Here is an 11,673-nt window from a genome sequence, read left to right as displayed (position 1 = left end):
CCCCCTCGCGCAGCAGGAGGCGGGGTTACACACGGGTCCTCCCCTCGGCGCGGAGCCCCCAGTGGCTAGGGCGGTGCGGGGGCGGCCCAGTGGCTAGGGCCCCGCCCACCGCGGCGGGGAGGGAAGGTGGTAGCTGTGCGCTTCCCGCCCCCGCAGCACACAGGCGCCTGAGGCCTGCTTTCGCTCACTTCTTCCTTCCTTCCGCCGCTGCTACTTAATTAACTAACGGTAAATTTGTGGTGACTTGAAGTTAACTAGAGCAGGCTCCCGCAGCTCAGCCTAGGGGAAAATGGCTAATCCTCCATCCTTCCCCTGCCCACGCCACCTTAATGCCTTACGAAAAGGCGAGGAAATTAAGATCCATGAACAAGGGCAGATTAGAGCCAAGTGGTGGAAGCAGCTGCTTTTCAACAGCAGCTTCCACCGTTATTAAGATGTCCATATTTACGTAGCCCCTGTCTGTCTACGCCCGTCTCTAAGCTGCAACTAGCCAGGAGCTGGTTCCCAGGCTTTTTAGATATGCCTCTTTCTTGGATGTCAATGTTTGGGGGAGAAGCAGGATGACTAGCAGAAGCTTTTAACTATTTCAGTCATTCGGCTGAATTTCTCAAGTATTTTACCAAGTAAAGAGTTTGCTCGGGCTGTGCAGCAAGTTTTCGCTGTCAGTATACAATGCAAATCCCTTTTGCCCCAGCCGTTGCCCTGAGTGACTGAGCTGTTTTTCCTTCCTGTGGGTCAACAGCCACAACATCCGCAGCAAGAGGAAGAGGGGATACTGCATCGAATGAGTGGCTGCAATGGCCCTTTCTCAGTCTCAGTCCATTTAACTATGTAGCTCAACAGTGACCTACCAGCCATAAACCTTCTGTATTTGGCTATAAGTGCCCCAAAGAAACTTTCCTCCTTCTCGTCTTCCATGAGGACAGAAGTCCATTACCTATCCTGACGCAATTTGTTCTCTTCTGTCATGCGTGTTTTGAGTCTTTGATTCTTCAGTTATATGAGGGGAAAAAATTAACTACTGCTTCACCTTTCCTGAGTTATTGTTTAATGCATCCACCTGTAAAATGTTCAGTTTCAGAATATGAATTACAAAATAATCCTCTGGGGGATCACAGTTAGCCTGTCAGCATTATTTGTAGTGCATTTTTCAAATTAGTCTCTTTTGGAAGATGCATTTTACCATTAATTATGCTAAGCTTTACTTGATACTGAGTTCAGAAGAGGCAACTTAATGAAGAGCAATAAAAATGCTTATGCACTTCATAAAGTGTTTTAAAAGTTCAAGACTCAGGAACAGTTGCTACACTGAAGTTCTGGGGCTCAGCAGTTTTCATTTGCAGCAACAAAATGCGTAATATCCTTGGATGTAAGAGATCTTGTAGTTTCTTACAAGACTATACACCTTTAAAGAGGAGGAAAAATTTATATTAAGCAAGATGTGGCTATATGTTAATATAGCTACAATATTTTTTTAATGACTTTGTATAAACAGTCAATGCCGAGCCATACGAGAATTTGCCATGAAGGAGTGGCTCATACTGACTCTGCGCTCCAAATCTATCTAATAAATATTGCTATTTTAGTGTCATTGTTATAAATAATTTTATGGAATGAATGCACACTGTTTTGTTCAGTTCACATGGTGGTTTTGTTCAGTTTTCAGTGTAAATTTATACTTGTTCTAACAGTATGAAAATCTTTCTTCTAGGTACAAAACTAATTCACATTTGCATTTTTTAATGCGAAGTAAAATGATGAATAGTGATGAAAGATCTAATTTTAAAACAATAGTTGTAAATCAAAGGAAGTGTCAAGACCTCAATAAAAACAAATGTTGAGTATCATGTATTGATAATTAAAAAATCAATGAGTAAAAAACAACTAAACAAACCTTAGCACTTCAGAGCTTTCAAGAACAGTGTAAGCACCTACTAACATTCATATATCACCCAGGCATTGGTAGCTGCCCCTATTTCAGAGAGGTAAGAAGGAGAGAAAGGGAAAGAACAGGGTGATTTACCCATGGTCACAGAGATGAGTGTTCAAGTCAATGTTAGATTTCAGAAGTTCCTGACTCCCTTTCCGTGCTCAAACCACAGTCCTTTTTTTGCAGGGTGGGAGAAGGAGGAAGCAAAGGGGAACAGGGTAGGTTTCCCATGCTTTGTTTTGAGGAACCCAATTTTCACAACTGTCCTGATAGAAAGAGTTTGGTTCCAACTTTTGCCTGGATTCCCTTCTACTTTTTCACCTGCTATCAGGTCTTCTGTTTTCCAGCTGAGACTTTGAAGAAGGGTTCCATGTGGAAAGCAAAATTGGAAATAAAAGCTTTCTGAAAATAAACCTTTCCCAAGTCTGAAAACCACTTTTAAGAGTGTAAATTGTCATGTCAGCAAAGTGCTATTCACAGCTAGGATCTTTCCACTCTTTTCCCCTCTTTACAGATAATTAGAAAAAGGGTCAAACAGAAAAGTCTCACGCAGTTGAGCAGCCTGTAACAGTGAGTGAGGTGGTATGTGTGATGTCAGGGGAGATTACAGTTTAGGAGGATAAGACAACAGCTGACAAGAACAACAGAAATTTAAAATGTTTTATATTTAGCATTTGTAATAATTATTTCACAGTCTAAAATGAATGCAATTAATAAAATGCCCTACCCATTGCTACCTACCTGATAGGAATCATATTAATACTAGGGAGAAAATAGTTCAAGTTCTTGCATCCAGGAGAACCCTAGTACTGGCACAGGTTGCCCACTGTCCTGGTTTCAGCTGGGATAGAGTTAAATTTCTTCGTAGTAGCTAGTATGGGACTATGTTTTGGATTTTTGCTGGAAACAGTGGTGATAATGTGGAGATGTTTTGGTGTTGATAAGTAGCACTTACACTGGTCAAGGACTTTTTCAGCTCCCCGTGCTCTGCTGGGTGCACAAGAAACTGGGAGAGGACACAGCTGGGACAGCTGACCCCAACTGACCAATGGGATATTCCATACCATATGACGTCATGCTCAGTATATAAAGCTGGGGGGAAGAAGAAGGAAGGGGGGGGACGTTTAGAGTGATGGCGTTTGTCTTCCCAAGTAACCGTTACGCGTGATGGAGCCCTGCTTTCCTCGAGATGGCTGAACACCTGCCTGCTGATGGGAAGTAGTGAATTAATTCCTTGTTTTGCTTTGCTTCCGTGCGCAGCTTTTGCTTTACCTATTAAACTGTCTTTATCTCAAACCATGAGTTGCCTCACTTTTACTCTTCCGGTTCTCTCCCCCGTCCCACCAGGGGGGAGTGGGCGAGCAGCTGCGTGGTGCTTGGTTGCTGACTAGGACTAAACCACGACACCAAGAGAGGTGGTAGATGCCCCATCCCTAGAAACATTCAAGGTCATGTTGGACGGGGCTCTGAGCAACCAGATCTAGTCGAAGATGTCCCTGCTCACTGCAGGGATGACCTCTAAAGGTCCCTCCCAACCCAAACCATTCTATGATTATATAGTAAGTCACTGTGGTCTATAGGAATAAAAAGGTGTATTATAACACTATTCTATAAAAATTCTACATTCCAAAGTTTTCAAGAAAATTAATGCTTTAAAAGTCTTTGTACTTCTACCATTAAATAATATACAGTGCATATAAAAAGAGTGTTCGGATCATCACTTCTGGGAAAAGTGAGTATATCACACTACTGTAACTAAAAAGTTGCATGAAGTAAGTTACCTGATGTACCTTATATATAAAAAAGGGCATTTTTAAAAGTAGTGTCCATGTGTCATGGCAATATTCCAAGTTCCTTTAACTCTGGTTATAAATGTTTGTTTGAGACCTTATAGAGTTCTTTAAGCTTGTCAAACTTTGACCCCCACTCTTGGAGGTAATCATAATTTAGATCTTCATCACCACTAATGGAGTCTAAGGAACTAAGGCTCCCTGCCAGAGAACCTTGCCCTTCTAAGCAGTAAAAATGAATAGTGTCAGCTGGAAGACTCTGTAGATCATTGTCTGCATCCCAGATGATTTTAGAAACATATTCCTTGAAGTCTGGGACACTGGTAACAGCTGATGTTGATTGTTTCTGAAGTGCATGTTTTGGGAGCGAGTCTCTTTTTGGGCCAGTGGTTGTCCTGGAGCATGGAGCAGCTGCCCTCAAGGAGAAGCAGGGAACGGTATGGAGAGGTTTCTTCAGTTCATCTATATTGTAAGCATTCTGGAAGAAAAAAGAATGCAAATATCAGAGAGAAACAGCACAAAAGAAAACAGGTCAGATCATCCAAATCCTTTTGCGTAATGGTAGTCTTCAGCTAAAGCAAGAACACTGTGTCCAGAGCAGCCCTCTCAAAGGTGGCCACAGATGACCTGGATCGTGAAAGGTACAGATTGGGTTGAAATAGAAGCCTCCCACTCTGTAGTACTTCAGGTAAAAAAAAAAAAAAAAAAAAAAAAGCCAAGTGGATAAGGACAATAAGTTAAATAAAAGGTCTGAAAAAGGAAGCTGAGGAGAGGTTGGATTTGCAGACTGGATTGAAGCTGCATCATACCTGGTCACGTTCTCCTCCTCCTTCTTCATTATAATTGAAGACATTTTCTCTAACATCTTCCCAGCTTTCACGCTCTTCAGGAATGTGGTAAATTCCTCCTTTCCGAAACCCTGAACTTCCCCACTGACTCCACACTGTGTAGGAGACCAAGAGAGCTGGAAGAAATAAAGACACATATTTGTTATATGACAAAGTATGATGCATGACAAACAAGTAGTTATATGACTCCTGAGATATTAAATCAACTCTTAATTTGACAACCAAATTCCCAGGTAAGAGATGCGTAATTGTTAATATATAAACAACTTAAATTCAGGAATGTAAAGAATCATCTATGTATATTACATCATAAACTTCATTAAAAGGGTATTTTACTCACCTAAAGGAATCCATTTAAATAGAAGGCATTTTGGCCAATCTCTGGCCTTTCATCAATCCTGAGTAAATAAGATACCCAAAGTAAGTAAAACACTGTTTTAATGAAGGGTACAACTGCAATATAATCATGGAGTCTCTACTATTCTGAGATGTGTATGCAGTTTTTCTTTATCAATATGAGAAAGAGTTTTATGGTGTTAGTAACCTTTCAGCCACAGTGTGTCTGAAACTGGACACACTGTGAACATTTGTTTCTGCCCCGCACTCTTAACGAGGCTTGCCTGTTAAGATCCTAAACTTTCTAGAGACAGATCTCTGCCTTCTTAATATGTGAATAGCATGTACTAGCTGTAGATCCTACCTAATATAAATGTACAGGCTCAGGGAAGGTGGGAGTTTCAGATGGATGTGTCTGCACACAGATTTGCATGCATAGATGGAAAGCTCTTACTTTATTGAAAATAAGTGATTCTGAAAGAGAGAAGTCCTAAATTTGTTTGAACTGCCTTCAAAGCAAGTAAACCATAAGTATGTGCTGATATCTGTCTCTTAGGATCCTCACATGAACTCCCAACTGGTGTCTCCAGAAAAAGTGGAACACTGACCACAACATCCAAAGGTAAAGCACACTTGATTCAATGGAGCAAGGTACAAGATTAAAAAGAAAGAAATAAGCACTTGCTTTCCTACCTAGGAAGACAAGGAGGCACATGCTGATTGCCAGAATAGAGCCAGAGCTGAGTCCAACGGGCCTTCCAGCCTTCACCTGGCTAATTTCACACCATCTTCCCTTGTAACCTTCGGGGCACTGGCAGATAGTCTTGTCTTGGGATTGAGCCACACAGGTACCCCCATTCCTACAGGTCCAGTGTCCACAAGGTGATGAGGTACAGTGTCGGAGCCCTGTAAGGCTGTCAGTCACTTCTACTTTCCCGGATGGACACCTGAACAACAAAAGCAGAAGATATCTTTTAGGCAAGCAAAGCACCTGGAGTTGTATGTTCTTTTGTGCAAAGTTTGTTACTATTTCTTTAAAGCCAATAATTAAAGTCTTTTCAAGCAAACCACAAACCCACACAGAGTATGAAATAGATGTAAACTCTAACATAGTGAGCTAGTAGGCTTATGAAAACATGAACATATGTTCTGCTTTCCCTATCCAGAAGATATGCAGAAAAGCTTCACTCCTTCATTAAAAAAGCGATCCGTCAGCTTCTGAAAAGACTAACCCTTTTTCTAAAGGCATGTTCAAAACCCCTAGAAAAAAATGAATGCCCGAGATCAATGGGGTTAGCAAGCACTTAGTATAAGCTTTGCAATGTTCATCTGGGCCTTTGGGAAAGAGATGTCATTGACCTCCTCAGAATGACCCATCTTGTCTTTTAGGACTTTAATCAGAAGATAAAGTGATTTTTTTCTGATATGTAATTGGAGAGGCCATGCAGGAATGCTGAGAGAAGCACAGACCTGCTTTCCACAATCCAAAGAAGAAATACCAATGAATAAATGGAAAAGCCTCCATATTGTTCTTTCACAAGTAGACTGAATAAAGGAGTGTCTCAAGGAACACTTAAGACCATCTCACAGCCTCTTTCAGCAGTGAATCACCACGCCTCAGAAGTGCCAAATCTTGGCTGATTTGAAGGAATGCCAGTGGCATCTTCTCCCAGTCTCACATGTATCTATGCTTGGTTTTTTTGAACAAAAATGCCTATATTTTGATTTGTATATTTTAATACATCTTTTGAAAATTTTCCTGAAAGAGTGGATCTTCTTCAAGGAATTAATTGTGTAGGACACCAGCTGGTGGGCATTGGTTTTGGCCCTGGGCAGCAAATTTTAGAATCCAGTTTTGTGACAGTCTAATTCTGCAGTTCTCATTGTTTCATATGAAGTATGATGAATTTCAATTTATTTACAGAAAATATATGTAAATATATATTGTATATGCAATATATATTATATACATACATACACACAATATATATGTATATGCTATATCACAGTATATACATTTTCACAGAGATAAGGAGAGATGAAAGCGTTTGCAATCCACCTTTTATCAAAGGGCATTTCACTTCCTCACTGGCTGGTAATCTTCTCACCATGGAAAAAATGATGGAGTAAATAGGTTCCATATAAGACTTGCAGGAAAAGGCAAGTTTGGCCCATGCTGGGAGATGAGGTGGAGAGCAGGATTTGTCCTTGGATGCCCCTCTCTGGCCAGCAGCACCAGGGAGTTTCACTGTTAGAAGCGAGTTGCCTGAACTAAGGTAGAAATAAAGAGCTTCCCAACCACCCCAGATGAAAAAGCTTGATGTACCGGCATTCGTATTTTCTCCACAGGTCTACACAAAGAAAAGGGCTGTAACAGGGCTGGCTGCTGCAGGCACTGGAATGGCATCCCATCGTGACACCTTGCCGCCTCAGAATTAGGCCAAACTCCGTGCTTTTGCCCTCGACAAGAAGCGACTGACCATTCAGCTGGACATCACGCATACAACCTGCATCAAAGCAGGGGAGTACACAGAGAAATACATTGAACTAACAGCTCCCCCACCTCAAGCCTTGCCCCCAGCACATATGCAGGAGATCTTAGAGCGTTGTAAAACACTTAAAATATTTTTTAGAAAGATCCTCATACTGCTTATCAGTTTTATTTTGGAAGAGTTACAGAACATGTGTCTATGTGCCCTGGCTGATCTACAGCTTGATAATACGTCTCCAGGACGGTTTGGTTGTACCAATGCAATGATTTAGCAGAACTGTGCTATGAACCAGAACAGCTCCACTAAATTAATCTAGATTTAAAATACAGTCTTAGAAGTGGGTCTGAATGAGAAGCAACAGAATGGAAGAAGCTGTCTTCTGTTGAGCCACAATCTCTATGTCCCAGCACCCCACACCAGGAAATAGAGTGCATAATGAATTGCTTTGCAAATCCTTCTCCTCCCACCAGGAGGTGTTGTGTCTGTTCCTTAAACCCTTCCAAGGCAAAAAGGGAGTGAAGATTGCAGCATGAGTTCCCTGTTTCAGGGGTCTCTGGCATGGGAAATAAAAATCTGAAGTGGTATCTTTCAATATCTACAGGAAATCTCACATCTTCACTAGGACCAGATACAACAGCAAATAGAGAGTTGAACATTAGCTCTGAATTCCCTAGTAGAGGAGATGGGATTTCATGGGCATAGTATTCTCCATAGGAATTCTAACCTGTGTTTTAGACTCTCCAATACACTCAAAGACCCCCCCTTTCAGGCTTTAATTCCCTCCTTTTGGGAACTCATCATATCACGTACCTTGAAAATCACTCTCTGAGTGACTGGGAAGGCGGTTTCCTAGCACAATGCTTGCCCAATCCATTTCAAACCATCTATTCGTACCTAAGACAGAGGTCACTTCCTGATCACCTCCACCACTGTTAACGCGCAAGGTAAATTCATTGTTGTAGCGCTCCATGGTCAGAAGAACCCACTGGCCATTGTTTATACGTAATGTCCTCATTCTCAGAGAGTGATTTTTGTCCCCCAAGCTGAAGTTAACACTAAAGAAACCCTCAACCACCTAGAAGACAACAATAAAAACATTTAGTAACAGAATTGCACTTCAAAATGTTATTACAGTGTTCTGCCTCATGAAATGGACCTGAGTTTTTAAAAACCAAAAGTACCATTTTCATTTAAGTGCTTTATTCCCAGATAAAAGTTACCACAAGAAAACTGCAAGTCCAGGGATTATCAGCCTTTTTCTTTACAGGCCACTCTCTCCTCTAACTTGGAATAATTAGGCGCTCTCTGGCTAATATAATCCAGACAGCTTTTTCAACAGCAGCAGAAATGTAGAGACAAGTTTTATAACTGGAGACAGATAGAGGCAACAGGAAAAGGCAAACAGGACAAAACAATCTTCCCTATTCATGTGTATTACATGCACTCACTCACCTGTACTTTTTGCAGTGAAACAGCCAGAATCTATACTTTAAAAGGGTAATAGTGAAGAGGACAACACAAATGAGAGTAGTTACCCTCACGTGGAAAATTCTTGCTCTTTATTACATTAAAGAATAGGTGTCCTTAATCAGAAAATGCATCTTTTTCTCTTTGTGGGGTACTCCATGACAAATTAAGAGCACTGAAACAGAATGGCATTTGGTCTGCTCACCTCTAGTTGGATGTATTCACTCCAATCTGCAGAGGCCAAGCTGAGAAGGGTGCTGTGGGAGATACGGGTGCGCACCATCAGCTGGATCTGAGTGCTGTGAGTGCCGAGATTGCTTCTCGGCTCATAATGGATCCAACTGTCCCTTCCAAAAGCCCATTCTGGAAGAACTAAGCACAACACACACAAAACCAAAGCAAAACACTCAGAAATTACGGCTCCCTCAGATCTCTACTGCTCAAGAATTAACCAACTCTGAATGCCAGAATTTTAGTTCTTAAGAAGCTTTGACAACATAATGAAGCATCATGGAAAGCGTCCCCCACCCCCATGGGAATTAAGAGAAAAAGAATAAACAAAGGATACAGAATTCGGGTAGGAAAGGGACAATTAGATAATTACTCTAACATTCTGCCTCTTACAAGCTGCACATTCTACCCAATCACTCCTACACTAAGTCAACTAACTCCTTTTTTTTTCAAGATCTGAAACATGTCTTCCAGTAAAGTAGCTGGTATTGATCTGAAGACAAAAAAAAGAAGAGAATCTCATGTTTCTTTCAGTAACCCTCACTGTTAGAAAATATGCACTTTACTTCCCATTCCTGTTGGCACAAGAGAAACCCTGGGGGCTGGCACAGGGTCAAAGTTATAATATGTTATTTTTTTAATTACAAAGAGGGATTAGGTCAATGTTTATTATCTTAACTAGGGCAAATGCACTGAAAGTCATTCTTTCCCCATCATCCTGGGGAATCCATCTGAGAGTCACCCAGCAGAGTGTGATGAAGTTGCACTGCACACTTTTATAGAAATCAAAGACCAGTAAACAACCCTGACCTTGGTGCTCTTATGCAGCATTTCAGGCACCAACTGCAGTCTTACTACCTGACAGCAATCCTAGATCTGCTTGTTCTGGACACAGGTTAGTTGAAAAAAGACAGTTCTTCTTACCAAATAAAGATATAGTCCAAGTTACTGACTAGACAGGAAGAACGCTGGGTCACCAACAGCTAATCTGAGGTCAGTGTCACACAAGTAGAAATCCAAGAACTGCCCAGCTGATGCTGAGGCAGTTAGACTGGTTCCCAGGACATGAAATATCAAATGATCAAGAGACTTCATTTCTGCACTGTTTTCCTCTCACTGTTTCTTCTCTCTCTTTTATTTCTTCAAGCATATTTTCTTTTCTTCTCTAGCTCATTCCATTCATATTATTCTTCCTAGCCCACTGTTCTCTCTTGTTCACCATCTCTGCAGCTACAGGCTGTAACTGGTGCACAGGGATAGATTTGCTTGGGACACTTCAGTGATTCCTGTCCCCAGCTGTCTGCTCCTTGCTGCAAGCATGGCTCAGCCATTCATAAAGCACCAGCTGAACACCAGCATTTTGCAGCCCAGTATATTAGAAGAAGCTGGAACCAATTGAATTTTTCCCATTGCATCAGGATCTGACTTATGGATTTCAAGTAATTACTTTCTGAGCACTTAGTTTGTCCCACAGTGGTGAGGGGTAGGACCCAATATAGCAGTTGGGCTTGTGAACCAGCATCCCAAGATAACACAAAACAGAATAAGATTTAAATGTAGGCATATGTTTGTAAATCAGTATCATCTGTCTGCAAAACGTTAATACAAATAACTGAATTGTATTAGCCATTTCTGTGGTCATTATAAACACTTTAAACAGGGAAGGCTCCAAGCCTAGAGTGTGCCAATTATGACTCCAGTCCTCACCCTGTTGGACAGACTCAGCTGAGTAATTTACTGTCATACCTTTTAAGTGTTGTGTGGTACATGGAGAAAGGAAGAGAGGGTCTGGCTGCCTGCATAGGGTATTATTGTTCCGTATACAAGAAGGAAAAGTAAGCTCAGTGAGCTGAAAGCATGCGTGTAATACACCACCAGTCCTGTCTGTTAATCACAGCACATTGATTCAACCCTAGCTTGCATGTGCTCCTTTCCAGCTGATAACTGCTGCTCATCCTCACCTGTAGCTCATTCAAACTACAGGATGGAGGGGGCTAATTCTCTTTCAACACTACACAAACACCCCAAAGTTATGGGGCACTGGTGCTCATTATAGACTGTTATGATCAATCCCATCGTTTGTACCTTGTACCTAGAGGTACCTGTAACTCACTTCTGATTTCTGCTTCAGAGCAATGGATGCTGAAAGTATTAAGATATGGAGGACAGAGCCAACTTCAGGTGTGTGCCCCCTGCACCCTGAACATGGCTGTGGGCTACTAGGAGTTAAATAATTTATTTCCTAAATTTTTGAATTGTGCTAAAATTTTGCACTTTCTTACAATGTCTCCAAGGTTTTCATTATCCACTCTTGCATGCTTTTGTTGTCTGATATGTATTTCCTGATGCTTTTTACAGGATAACATGTTTGCTGGAGCCAGCCTTATATCATGTCCCCACATGCACCCACTGCTGTGCTCTAGGGGCATTGCACAACCTTCCATTCATTCCAGTGACAGGTGCAAATGCAAGTACCCCCATTTTATAGATGGAAAATAGGGCCTGAGGATAACTTGAGGGTTATGCCCCCAGGTTTTACAAAGGCAACATACCAAGCTGGCAACCTCATCACTCTTATA

The 11,673-nt window shown here is 41.5% G+C and overlaps 1 protein-coding gene across 1 annotated transcript in view; it reads right to left on the bottom strand.

The window, feature by feature from the left end:
* Positions 1-2,313: 2,313 nt before the first annotated feature.
* Positions 2,314-11,673, bottom strand: part of LOC142053586 (neural-cadherin-like) — a 42,768-nt gene continuing 33,408 nt past the window's right edge. Inside the window, exons 27-32 of the mRNA XM_075085430.1 lie at positions 9,069-9,235; positions 8,207-8,471; positions 7,231-7,411; positions 5,598-5,851; positions 4,530-4,684; positions 2,314-4,198 (exon numbers count right to left, since the gene is read on the bottom strand). Of these exons, the coding sequence (XP_074941531.1) occupies positions 3,797-4,198; positions 4,530-4,684; positions 5,598-5,851; positions 7,231-7,411; positions 8,207-8,471; positions 9,069-9,235 (1,424 nt within the window). The 3' untranslated portion in view covers positions 2,314-3,796. The remainder of the gene's footprint in view (positions 4,199-4,529; positions 4,685-5,597; positions 5,852-7,230; positions 7,412-8,206; positions 8,472-9,068; positions 9,236-11,673) is intronic.

The sequence above is a fragment of the Phalacrocorax aristotelis genome, chromosome 2 (genome assembly GCF_949628215.1).
Source record: "Phalacrocorax aristotelis chromosome 2, bGulAri2.1, whole genome shotgun sequence".
In the NCBI taxonomy this organism is placed as follows: Eukaryota; Metazoa; Chordata; class Aves; order Suliformes; family Phalacrocoracidae; genus Phalacrocorax; species Phalacrocorax aristotelis.
Note: the sequence above shows the minus strand (reverse complement) of the source record. Positions and strands in the feature narration are given on the sequence as shown.